The following is a 12,055-nucleotide window of genomic DNA, read 5'->3' as shown; positions in this document are numbered from 1 at the left end:
GGGAAGGACAAAAAGTACATCTGCAGAACTAGCCGTTACTGTTCAGCCCGTGTTTGGGTCGGCTCAACCTGTCCTTGGGTCGACCCAACTTTGCCTTGGGTCGACTCAAACATTCCTTGGGTCGACCCTCTCAGAGAACACAGAAACCTCAATTTCATCCTTTCTTCCCATGGGTCGACCCAACCAATCTTTGGGTCGACTCAAAGTTCACTTGGGTCGACTCAAATTCTTCTTGGGTCGACCCTCTCAGTAATTCGAGAGAACCGTTTTCTGTCTGTCTTTCTGTCTTGCCCTTTGGGTCGACCCTCTCAGAGTTTGGGTCGACTCAAGCTTGGGTCGACTCAACCACTGTGTGGGTCGACCCTCTCAGTGAATCCAGAGAGCATTCTTCCTTTGCGTTTTGAGGTTCTTTGGAGGTTGGGTCGACTCATGCTTACCTTGGGTCGACCCAACTCACTGTTCATTTGTGCTGTTTTTGCAGGAGTGTGCCAGATGATTCCTAGATGTGCCGGGGTCGACCCAATCAACCTATGGGTCGACTCAATCCACACTTTGCTACATTCTCAAGGTTAGATTCATCCAAATGAACCAGACCATATAGATATTTTCAATTAAACAAATGTACTGAGAGTAATGAACTTATAAATGAAGTATCAATTTAACTTATAGCATGCTCTAGATAATTACTTGTTAATCATCAAAATAACACTATCATCCTCAATCTCCCCCTTTTTGATGATTACAAAATAAAGAGTATAAGCCTATTGATACTTGTCTTTAAAATCAGTTTATAAAAGGGATTAAATTGCTGAATTTCAGCTTTTCATATATACTTGTGAAATCTCCCCCTATATCATTCAAATGTTGCCAATTTGACTTTTTGAATTGCTCCCCCTTTCATTTATAATTCATTAGCAATGAAACTTCAAAAATTGGAGATAAACTCTGAGTTTCAGGTTATGTATCGGGGTGCGAGAGGTGCGTGCCAAATTCTGAATTTATATGTGCCAAATTCTGAACTTTGACGGAAATTTTGATTTAGTCAATTTCATTGTTGCAAATTGCTCCCCCTTAGATGTATAAGCTTTCTTATATGATTTTCAATTTGTTTGCCTATTTATTTCTCTTTTCTTTACATAACTTCTTTACTCACTCTTTCTCACAAAGTTAATACTCTTTCTTTAAACACTATCTTTACTTCTCCCAAAATTAATACTCTTTCTTAACTTCTCAAATGAAATACTCTTTCTTTTCTTAAAGTGAATATTCTATCTTTTCTTCTCCCCCTTTATATACTCTTTCTTCTCTTCTCCTTTATATACTCTTTCTTCTCTTCTCCTTTATATACTCTTTCCTTCTCTTCTCCCCCTTTTTGTTATCATCAAAAACATATATATGGGAAAAGATGCAATTAAGAACAAACTTCAGACTTCATTGATCACAATAGGAACATTTTCATACATTAATGCCCAAAATAAAGATAAGTACAATGTTCCTCAATCGAGATTTAAAGATATAAGGGAAAAGCAAGATACATATGAGAAAAAAAAAATACATATGAGAACTAGATTTCTAGCCTAGGCTCTAAACATAGATGCTAAGATCAGCCTAGGGGGAATCTAATGGCTGGGATCTAGTCCTCATCCTCCTAGCATACGTGGCGAGAGGAGGTCGAGCCTGGTGAGACTGGGTCTGGCGTGGAGCACGTCGAGCGGGATGACTCTGTGCCGATATCTCTGACTCAGCAGCCTGTGGCACAGATGGTCCATGTGTCTCTCTCTCTCTCCGGAGTGCTCCTATCTGCTGCCTCAGATCACTGATCTCAGCAGACATGACATCCAACCGGGCGTCCAATCGGCTCGTGAGCCCGTCAGTAATAGTCCTCGCCTGAGCTGTCATGAGCTCTGTCATCCTGCTCCAGAAGTCATCCGTATCTGTCGGAGGAGCGGATGACGATGGTCCAGCCTCTGAGGGTGCAGTAGGATGATCCATAGGCTCCTCATCCTCATCCTCTGGTGCCTCTCCCTCTGGTGCCTCACCCTGAATGCCTGCACCGGTGTGAATCCACTGCCCGTTCACTTTCGCATATCCCATGCGTATGAGTGTCCGTGCGGTGTACGTGTCCGTGTGATGCAGACTCTTGGATGCCTCCTCCTCAAGAGGTAAACCATGCTGACGGAAGATCAATGTAAGTATCATACCATAAGGTAGTGATACCCTGTTGCTGCACATCACCTTCCTCATCTGCCTTAATATCATAGCCGGAAGATTTAGAGGAGTCCCCCGAATCATACACTCCATAACTGCTAGATCTCGCTCTGAGATAAGATCAAATCTCCCGGTCTTCGGAAATAAAATCCTATTTATCATATTGAGCAATAACCTCATCTCAGCGGAAAGAGAACTAGCTATTACCTTCTGAGAAAAATCGAAGTTCTCGTTTTCCATGATCAATTGCAGAGCTCTCATTTTGTCTTCTGGCCTCTCCGGAGTGGCTCCTATGCAGGGTAGGTGTAGTAACTCACTCAAGCTCTCCTCGGATACACGGATCCGAACCCCTCGAACTTCTGAAATAAGTCCTCCCATACCAGTCTTGAGGAAGGCGTAGAACTCTTGGACCAACCCGGGGTAAATCACCACATCAAGGGAGCAAAGATACTCCCAACCTTGTCTTTGGATCCATTCCCAAATCTGAAATCCTTCTTGGTTGAAAAACTCCGAATGAATCCTTCTCCCGGTAGTAACCGGCCTCCCCGCAAATCTTGCAAGGATCACTGAGGGGGAAGGAGGAGGAGGGACCTCCGCACGTGCCTCACGTCGTGGAGACACGGGAGAAGGCTCGGTAGGACGCCTTTCCTCTTGTTGGACTCGGGTCACTCTTCCGGATCTCTTGGCTACGGCTCGTTTGGGTCCCATTTCTCCAAGATCTTTAGGAAATCTACTGTTTGGAGGAGTTTAGTGGAGATTGGAGAGTGGGGACTAGACTTTTCGGAAGGAGACAAAGGGCAAACAGTGCCCTAGATGAGCTCTCGGGCCCCCTTATAATAGTGGGGTCCCGACGTTGGGTCGACTCAAGCATTTTCTTGGGTCGACTCAACGTAGGGTCGACCCATGTTCTGAGTTGGGTCGACCCAAGTGCAGAAATTTTGTTTTCTCTCCCTTTTTGCTTCTAAAAAGTTTTCCTTGCTTCCAATCCTTATAACCTCTTTATGGAACAATGATACATGAGTAAGAAATCTATAGATAACAAATTTGACTCATGTTTCATGGGATTTTTGAAGTTAGAGGAATGTATCATGACACTATTAGCTCCCTTTCATATTCATTCAATAAAAGAATCACATATACCTAATTCCCTCCTGAGCATACAGAATCTATCTTCACTCAATGGTTTTGTAAATATGTCGGCCAATTGTTTTTCTGTGCATATATGCTCAATGCATACGTTTCCATTTTGCACATGATCCCTAATAAAATGGTACCTTATTTCTATGTGTTTGGCCTTAGAGTGCTGAACTGGATTTTTAGTGAGATTGATAGCACTCGTATTATCACATTTAATAGGAATATTATCTAGTTTAACTCCATAGTCCTCTAATTGTTGCTTGAGCCATAATACTTGGGCACAACAACTACCAGCAGCTATGTATTCAGCTTCAGCTGTGGATAGTGCCACTGAGTTCTGCTTTTTACTAAACCATGATACTAAGTTATTTCCTAGGAATTGACATGTCCCACTTGTGCTCTTTCTATCTAATTTGCATCCGGCAAAATCTGCATCTGAATATGCAAGCAAATCTAGACAGGAGTCTCTCGAGTACCATAATCCAATGGTGGTAGTTCCTCTTAAATATCTAAGGATTCTCTTAACTGCACTTAAATGTGACTCCTTAGGATCCGATTGGTATCTAGCACATATCCCTACACTAAATACAATGTTGGGTCTACTAGCAGTAAGATAGAGCAAGGATCCAATTAGTCCTCTATAGAGCTTAATATCCACACTTTTCCCTTTTTCATCCTTGTCTAGCTTACTAGTGGGATTCATTGGAGTGCCAATTCCCTTATGATTTTCATTCCCAAACTTCTTCAGTATTTCCTTTGTATACTTAGTTTGATGAATGAAAATGCCTTCTTTGGTTTGTTTGATTTGTAATCCTAAAAAGAAACTTAGTTCTCCCATCAAACTTATCTCAAATTCTCCATGCATTAAATCAGCAAATTCTTTGCACAGAGTATCGTTAGTGGCACCAAAGATTATGTCATCTACATATATTTGTACCACTAGTAGATTTTTGTCCTTTCTTTTGAGAAATAGAGTTTTATCTATATTTCCTTTACAAAAATCATTTTCAAGCAGAAATTTACTTAGTCGATCATACCAAGCTCTAGGTCCTTGCTTTAATCCATATAATGCCTTATGTAGTTTAAACACATGATTTGGCAATTCATGATTTTCAAATCCTGGAGGTTGTTCTACATATACTTCCTCCTCAATAATACCATTTAAGAATGCACTCTTCACATCCATTTGATATAATTTAAAATCCATGAAACATGCAAATGCCAGAAGCAATCTAATAGCCTCTAATCTAGCTACAGGAGCAAATGTCTCATCAAAATCTATTCCTTCTTCTTGATTGTATCCCTTAGCTACAAGTCTTGCCTTATTTCTTATAACTACTCCATTTTCATCTAGTTTATTTCTAAATACCCATTTTGTTCCAATTACTGAATTATGCTTTGGTCTTTCAGTTAATGTCCATACATTACTTCTTTTAAATTGATTTAATTCCTCTTGCATGGCATTTATCCAGTTAGTATCTTTTTCAGCTTCTTCATAAGTTTTAGGTTCTAATTGTGAAACGAAAGCAAGATAATCATTTAAATTTCTAAGAGAAGATCGAGTTCTTACCCCTTGAGATGGATCACCAATAATTAAGTCTTTAGGATGTCCATGTGCATACCTCCATTCTTTTGGCACGTCTTGGGGTTGTGGTGGTACACAATCATCTCCCTTATCTTGATTTGGTACGTCATCAATTTTTAACTTCTCAAAATCGATAATTCCTGTATCATCATCAATAGAGTTTTCTTTCCTAGCAGACTCACTATCAGACTCATCAAATATAATATTGACCGACTCTTCCACTACTGAGGTTCTTTTGTTGAATACTCTGTATGCCTTGCTAGATGTGGAGTATCCTAAGAAGATACCTTCATCTGACTTGGCATCAAATTTACTTAAGTCCTCCTTGCCGTTATTTAAGATAAAACATCTACATCCAAACACTTTAAAATATTTTGCAGTGGGTTTCTTATTCTTCCAAAGTTCATAAGGAGTTTTCTTAGTTATAGGTCGTATTAAAACTCGATTTAGAATATGGCAAGAGGTGTTTATAGCTTCAGCCCAAAAGTACTTTGGAAGATTTGACTCGCACAACATTGTGCGTGCCATTTCTGCCAATGTCCTATTTTTCCTTTCAACAACCCCATTTTGTTGAGGCGTTCTAGGTGCTGAAAATTGATGTGATATTCCATTTTTAGTGCAAAATTCCTCGAAGTGTTGATTTTCAAATTCCGTGCCATGATCACTTCGAATTGCTACCAATGTGAGTTTCTTTTCATTTATGATTTTATTGTATAGTTTCAAAAATTCTAAAAATGCTTCATTCTTATGTGCCAAAAATGAAACCCATGTATACCTTGAAAAATCATCAACAATGACTAGTCCATATTTCTTTCCTCCTAGACTTGTGGTTCTAGTAGGTCCAAATAAGTCCATATGTATGAGTTCAAATGGTCTAGTTGTTGATACTACATTTTTCGATTTAAAAGATGATCTAGTTTGTTTTCCTAATGAACATGGTCCACATATTTTGTCCTTTTCAAAAATCAATTTTGGCACATCCTTTATTAATTCCTTCTTAACTAGTTTTGATATTAATTCCATACTAGCATGTCCTAGTCTTCGATGCCAAAGCCAACTAGTTTCATTCTTCTTTTCTTCATTAGTGATTAAGCATAAACCATTTTTCTTGCCTAATTCATGAAGATCTACTAAGTAAATATTTCTTTGCCTTTGTCCTATAAGTACAATGCTATTATCTTTAGGATTTGTGATTATACATACAGATGCTTCAAATGTAACTTTAAATCCTTTATCACAAAATTGACTTATACTAAGAAGATTATGTTTCAACCCTTTAACTAACAAAACATTTTCTATAAAAACAGATGGAGCAATGAAAATTTTACCCTTTCCAATGATATGGCCTTTACCATTGTCTCCATAGGTAACTACTCCACCTTTCTTTGGTTCCAAAGTGACAAATTGATCTTCGTCACCGGTCATGTGTCTTGAACAGCCACTATCTAGATACCATCGTTTTTCCATTTTATCAGCTGTAAGACACACCTGCAATCAAGATCAAGAAGAAACTTTAGGTACCCAAACTAAGTTGGGTCCTTTAGGGTTAGTACTCCATGTTCCTTTTGGAACCCAAACTTTCTTGAATTTAATCTTTTGATTATTACTTGATTTGTTTTGACTAGACTTTCTAAAGTTACATTCATATGCTCTATGTCCTATCTTATTGCAACAATAACAAGTAACATTTTCATTTTTAGCTTTTACAAAGATATTCTTTAAGAATTTTTGTTTTGTATTTGTTCTATAACCTAAACCAGCCTTATTATATACAGCTCTTTGACTATCAAGTATCATATTCAATTTGGTAGAACTAAGAGTAAATTTATCTACCAAGAATTTATACTTTTCAGCATCTTCTTTTAACTTAATATTTTCAGCAATTAGATTCTTGGTTTCATTTTCAAGTTTCCTACTTAACGTTTCATAGTTATGAGACAGTTTTATCTTATCTTTAATGAGAGATTGATTTTCTTCTTTTAGAGCTTTATTTTTATTAATTACTTTCTTATGTTCTTCCATGAGTTCTAAGAATGCATCATGCAATTCATCAACAGTAAAATCACAGTCAAGTTCAGAATCTACCTCATCGTCATTGGCCATATGACATATTTGGGCCGTGTCTTGATGATCTTCGTCCTCCGAACTTGATTCCTCACTTTCACTCCAATCGGCCATAAAATTCTTCTTTTTCAACTTTCTTGCCATCCTCTTCAAATCTGGGCAATCTATCTTATAATGCCCGGGTTTGTTACACTCATAGCAAATGGGAGTCTCCTTTTCTTTTTCCTTATCCTTAACCTTTTCTTTGCTTGAGTTACCTTTAAGAAAGGGTTTCTTTTTATGGAACTTATTCTTACCTCTCATGAATCTTCTGAATTTTCTCCCAAGCACTGCCATCCCTTCTTCATCAATATCTTCATCATCATCTGAATCTTCCGATTCAGTTTGTTGTCTAGGGATGGTAGTCTTTAAGGCAATGGGTTTTCTTCTCTTGACCTCATCTTCTGAATTTTGCCTCATTGTCAACTCATGGGTCATGAGAGATCCTAGGAGCTCCTCTAACTGCAGTGTGTTGAGGTCCTTTGCCTCTTGAATAGCGGTTACCTTGGCCTCCCAATTCCTTGGTAGAGACCTGAGAATTTTACGCACCAAATCAGAGTTAGAATAAGACTTTCCTAAACTTTTAAGCCCATTTATAATATCAGTAAAACGAGTAAACATATCAGTTATGGACTCAGTAGATTCCATTTTAAACAGTTCATACTTGTGTACTAATATGTTTATCTTGGACTCCTTAACTTGATTGGTCCCTTCATGTGTGACCTCAAGTCTATCCCAAATTTCTTTGGTGGTGGTGCAAGTGGATATTCTATTAAATTCATTTACATCTAAAGAGCAGTAAAGTGTATTTACAGCTTTTGCATTTAACTGTGCTAATCTTCTATCACTTTCATTCCAATCCATTTCTGGTTTGGGTATGATAGTGCCATCTATGTTAAGTGTGGGTATGTGAGGTCCTCTAGTGATGATTTGCCACAGTTCATAGTCCGAAGCTTGAATGAATATCCTCATTCTAGCTTTCCAATATGTGTAGTTTGTGCCATTAAATAGAGGTGGTCTATTTGTGGATTGCCCCTCACTCATTGCACATCCCACTTGGGTTGTCATGATCTTTAACTCTTGATTGTTAGATCAATGAGCACTATTAGAGCACCTCGCTCTGATACCACTTGTTGCCCAAGGTGACAATCCAAGAGGGGGGGGGGGGGTGAATTGGTTTCTTCTAAATTTTGATGCTTTAAACGTTTTCTTAATTAAGTGCGGTGGATGCTTTCTTAAGCTATTTGAGTGAGTTAAACTAACGCAAGAGTAGAAGATGATGCAAGAGTAAATGAAAACACAAGCACAACACAAACACAACAATATATAGTGGTTCGGTGCTCTCCTTAGCACCTACGTCCACTCCCCAAGCGTCCCCTTGGAAATTCACTATAATCTCGCGGATTACAGTTGGATTGTTTTCCGGGCTCACAATCCAAAAACCTTTGTTGGTTTTACGGGCTCACCAACGAACCTATACACTTTGGTTTTCCGGGTTCACCAAAAACCTTTGTTGGTTTTGCGGGCTCACCAACTAACCTTTACACTTTGGTTTTCCGGGTTCACCAAAAACCTTTGTTGGTTTTGCGGGCTCACCAACGAACCTTTACAAAGTGTTTAATTAACAAAAGAAAGGATTCAAACTCCTAAATGAGCATATGAAACAATATAAGCTACAAGAAAGAGTTAGAAAGTATTTATCGCTTTGAAGTCGCTTTGCTCTTCTTTGTCAAGGATGCTTCACTCTTTAAAGGGGATGGAGCTCTTGATGCCTCTTTGAATCTGCTCAATCCCTTTCTTTGATTCTTGAATGAAACTCTTGATGAAGAAGATTAGGGCACTTTTGTATTCTTGGGTACTCTTTGATATTCAACTCAAAAGTTATTCTCTCTGATGAATAGTGCCCCTTTAAATAGCTTCCCACCCTCTTTGGTCAAGCCCCAATGGTTAGAATTCAAAAACTAGCCGTTACTGACCTTGGGAAGGACAAAAAGTACATCTGCAGAACTAGCCGTTACTGTTCAGCCCGTGTTTGGGTCGGCTCAACCTGTCCTTGGGTCGACCCAACTTTGCCTTGGGTCGACTCAAACATTCCTTGGGTCGACCCTCTCAGAGAACACAGAAACCTCAATTTCAGCCTTTCTTCCCATGGGTCGACCCAACCAATCTTTGGGTCGACTCAAAGTTCACTTGGGTCGACTCAAATTCTTCTTGGGTCGACCCTCTCAGTAATTCGAGAGAACCGTTTTCTGTCTGTCTTTCTGTCTTGCCCTTTGGGTCGACCCTCTCAGAGTTTGGGTCGACTCAAGCTTGGGTCGACTCAACCACTGTGTGGGTCGACCCTCTCAGTGAATCCAGAGAGCATTCTTCCTTTGCGTTTTGAGGTTCTTTGGAGGTTGGGTCGACTCATGCTTACCTTGGGTCGACCCAACTCACTGTTCATTTGTGCTGTTTTTGCAGGAGTGTGCCAGATGATTCCTAGATGTGCCGGGGTCGACCCAATCAACCTATGGGTCGACTCAATTCACACTTTGCTGCATTCTCAAGGTTAGATTCATCCAAATGAACAAGACCATATAGATATTTTCAATTAAACAAATGTACTGAGAGTAATGAACTTATAAATGAAGTATCAATTTAACTTATAGCATGCTCTAGATAATTACTTGTTAATCATCAAAATAACACTATCATCCTCATTCTTCTTCCTCCTCTCAAGCACAATCAAGGGTTGATTGAAAGAGAGGAGATCAGCCATCAAAAGAAGTCTTTGCAAGGGAGCTAGCATCCCGGAAAGATAAGAAAGCTTTGATCGGTCCTCTGCTTCGTGTGGATACCCGTAGAGGCCGGACACTTGAACGGCTTCAAGCGAACCCTCTTCCTAAAACCACGAACTCAGATTTGCGGTGATCATCTACCCGCACAAGGTGAAGATCTGATCTTCCTAAAGGTTTTAAAAGTTTTAATTCTTATCTAACTACGAACGGTTCATGAAACAACGTTCATGCAATGAACGTCGATCCCGCACATGCCTCTTCCGCTGCCATCTGATTTAATTTTTGAAATATCAGCGGCATGGGCGGGTTCCCAACAAGGTCTACCTAAAATTATAGGTGTGTGACTGTCTGGATGTATTGCAGGTTCAGTCTCAAGGATAACGAAGTCCACAGGATAGTAAAACTCATTTACTTTCACTATTACATCCTCTACAATCCCCTTGGGGTACTTCACTGTCCTATCTGCTAAGGAAAGGGTAATATTTGTAGGCTTTAATTCTCCCAAACCTAATTTTTGGTACACATAGTAGGGAAGTAGGTTTACACTGGCTCCTAAATCTAATAGAGCTCTTTGGATGATCGTCTCTCCTATTTTTATTTCAATAGTTGGGCAACCAGGGTCTTTGAATTTCGGGGCAATCTGTTGTTGAATGAGAGATGAGGCTTGTGTAGCCATAACAGCTTGCCTAGGAATACTGGTTTTTCTTTTGACCGTGGAATTTTGTATAGGAGGGAATTTATCTTATGGCATCGAGAAAAGGTATATTTATTTGAACAGTTTTAAAGACTTCCATGATTTCATCAAAGTTAGATTGTTTCTTGGAGTCCCGAAGTCTACTGGGAAAGGGAACCTTGGGTTTGTATGTTTTTATGGGTTCTTCCCTTTTTTCCGGTTTGTCCTGTTCTTGACCCCTCTTCTAAATAGGGTTTTTATCGGATTCAGTTTTATTTTCCTTTTCGTGTTCAGAAAGTTGGACTTTATTGTCCACTTGCTTGCCAGACCTTAAAGTGGTAATTGCCTGGACTTTATAGGTCGGATTTCTATTAGAATTGATTTGATGCGGACCTATCTGACCTTGATTTTGTTGTCTACTGGGGTTAGGCACTGGTTGACTAGGTAGTTCACCTTTCTTCCTATCCCCTAGAGAGTTAGCTATTTGGCTCAGACTAACCTCAAGTTTTGCAATTGCTTGCGCATGGAATTGGTTAGTCTGGGCTTGGGCTGTATTGGTCTGTTGTTGTTGCTTGATAAAATCTTGTTGTTGTTTCATCATATTAGCCATCATGGTTTCTAATTGTGAAGGTTGCTGTGGGATAGGGGCATTATAAGGAGGTACAGATGGAACCAAAGGTTGGTTCATTTGTGGTGGACCTATCCTGGGGAAGTTGTTTCGAAAACCTGGTGGACCACTTTGATGCTGAATAGGTTCATTTTGCTTGTATGAGAAATTTGGGTGGAACCTATTATCAGGGTGGTAAACTGGGCTGAACGAGTTGGAAGTGGGCTTCTTAAAGGCACTATATGAATTTAGAGCATTTGCTTGCTCGGCCTTTATGATGGACAGATTAGGGCAGCACTCCACTAGATGCTCCGAACTGTTACACAAGACACACAAACTATATGACTCGTGTTCCACTTTCATGATGGGATTTGACTCTTTGTATGAACTCGAACTAGTGGAAACAGTAAAAGCATCAAACTTTTTACTTAAATTGTTCATCCCATTCACTAGGTTGGACATAACATTTTTGAGTTCTGGGTCTGTTTTCATTTCATAATTACCTGGTTTTCTAGACCCGAACTCATCTCTATTTACTTTCTCACCATAGCTACTCCAATTTTGGGCGTTCTCGGCTAAGTCAACAAGAAATTCATAGGCTTGATCTGGGGTTTGGTTCATGAACCTACCTTTGTGCATGGACTCAATCATGTTTCTATGTGCCGAAGTTAGTCCTTTGTAAAAGAAATGTACTAGATCAGCCTTGTCAAGCCCATGGTGCGGGCACTTGACTAACAGATCATGTAATCTTTCCCAAAGTTGGAAAAATTCCTCCTCAGATTTTCCTCTAAAAGTTCTGATGGCATCCTTAATTTTTTCAGTTTTTACCATGGGATAGAACTTAGCCATGAACTTCCTAGACAACTGTTCCCATGATGTGATGGAATTTGAAGCAAGGGAATACAACCATGCAGCAGCACGATCTTCTAAAGTCATGGGAAACAATCTTAATTTAATACCCTCTT

At 39.5% G+C, this 12,055-nt stretch overlaps 1 protein-coding gene across 1 annotated transcript; it reads right to left on the bottom strand.

Annotated features, from left to right (window-relative positions):
* Window positions 1-282: 282 nt before the first annotated feature.
* LOC149752840 (uncharacterized) lies at window positions 283-3,036 on the bottom strand. Its single transcript, XM_089925324.1, has 2 exons — window positions 1,323-3,036; window positions 283-1,272 (listed from the first exon to the last, which is right to left on the bottom strand). Exon 1 carries the CDS (start codon window positions 2,914-2,916, stop codon window positions 1,609-1,611), a length of 1,308 nt encoding a protein of 435 aa, XP_089781450.1. The 5' UTR covers window positions 2,917-3,036; the 3' UTR covers window positions 283-1,272; window positions 1,323-1,608.
* Window positions 3,037-12,055: the final 9,019 nt, after the last annotated feature.

The sequence above is a fragment of the Phoenix dactylifera genome, chromosome 9 (genome assembly GCF_051530095.1).
Source record: "Phoenix dactylifera cultivar Ajwa chromosome 9, Ajwa_hap1_PhDact_Kaust_v1.1, whole genome shotgun sequence".
Taxonomy (NCBI): Eukaryota; Viridiplantae; Streptophyta; class Magnoliopsida; order Arecales; family Arecaceae; genus Phoenix; species Phoenix dactylifera.
This window is presented reverse-complemented; position numbering and strand designations above follow the sequence as displayed.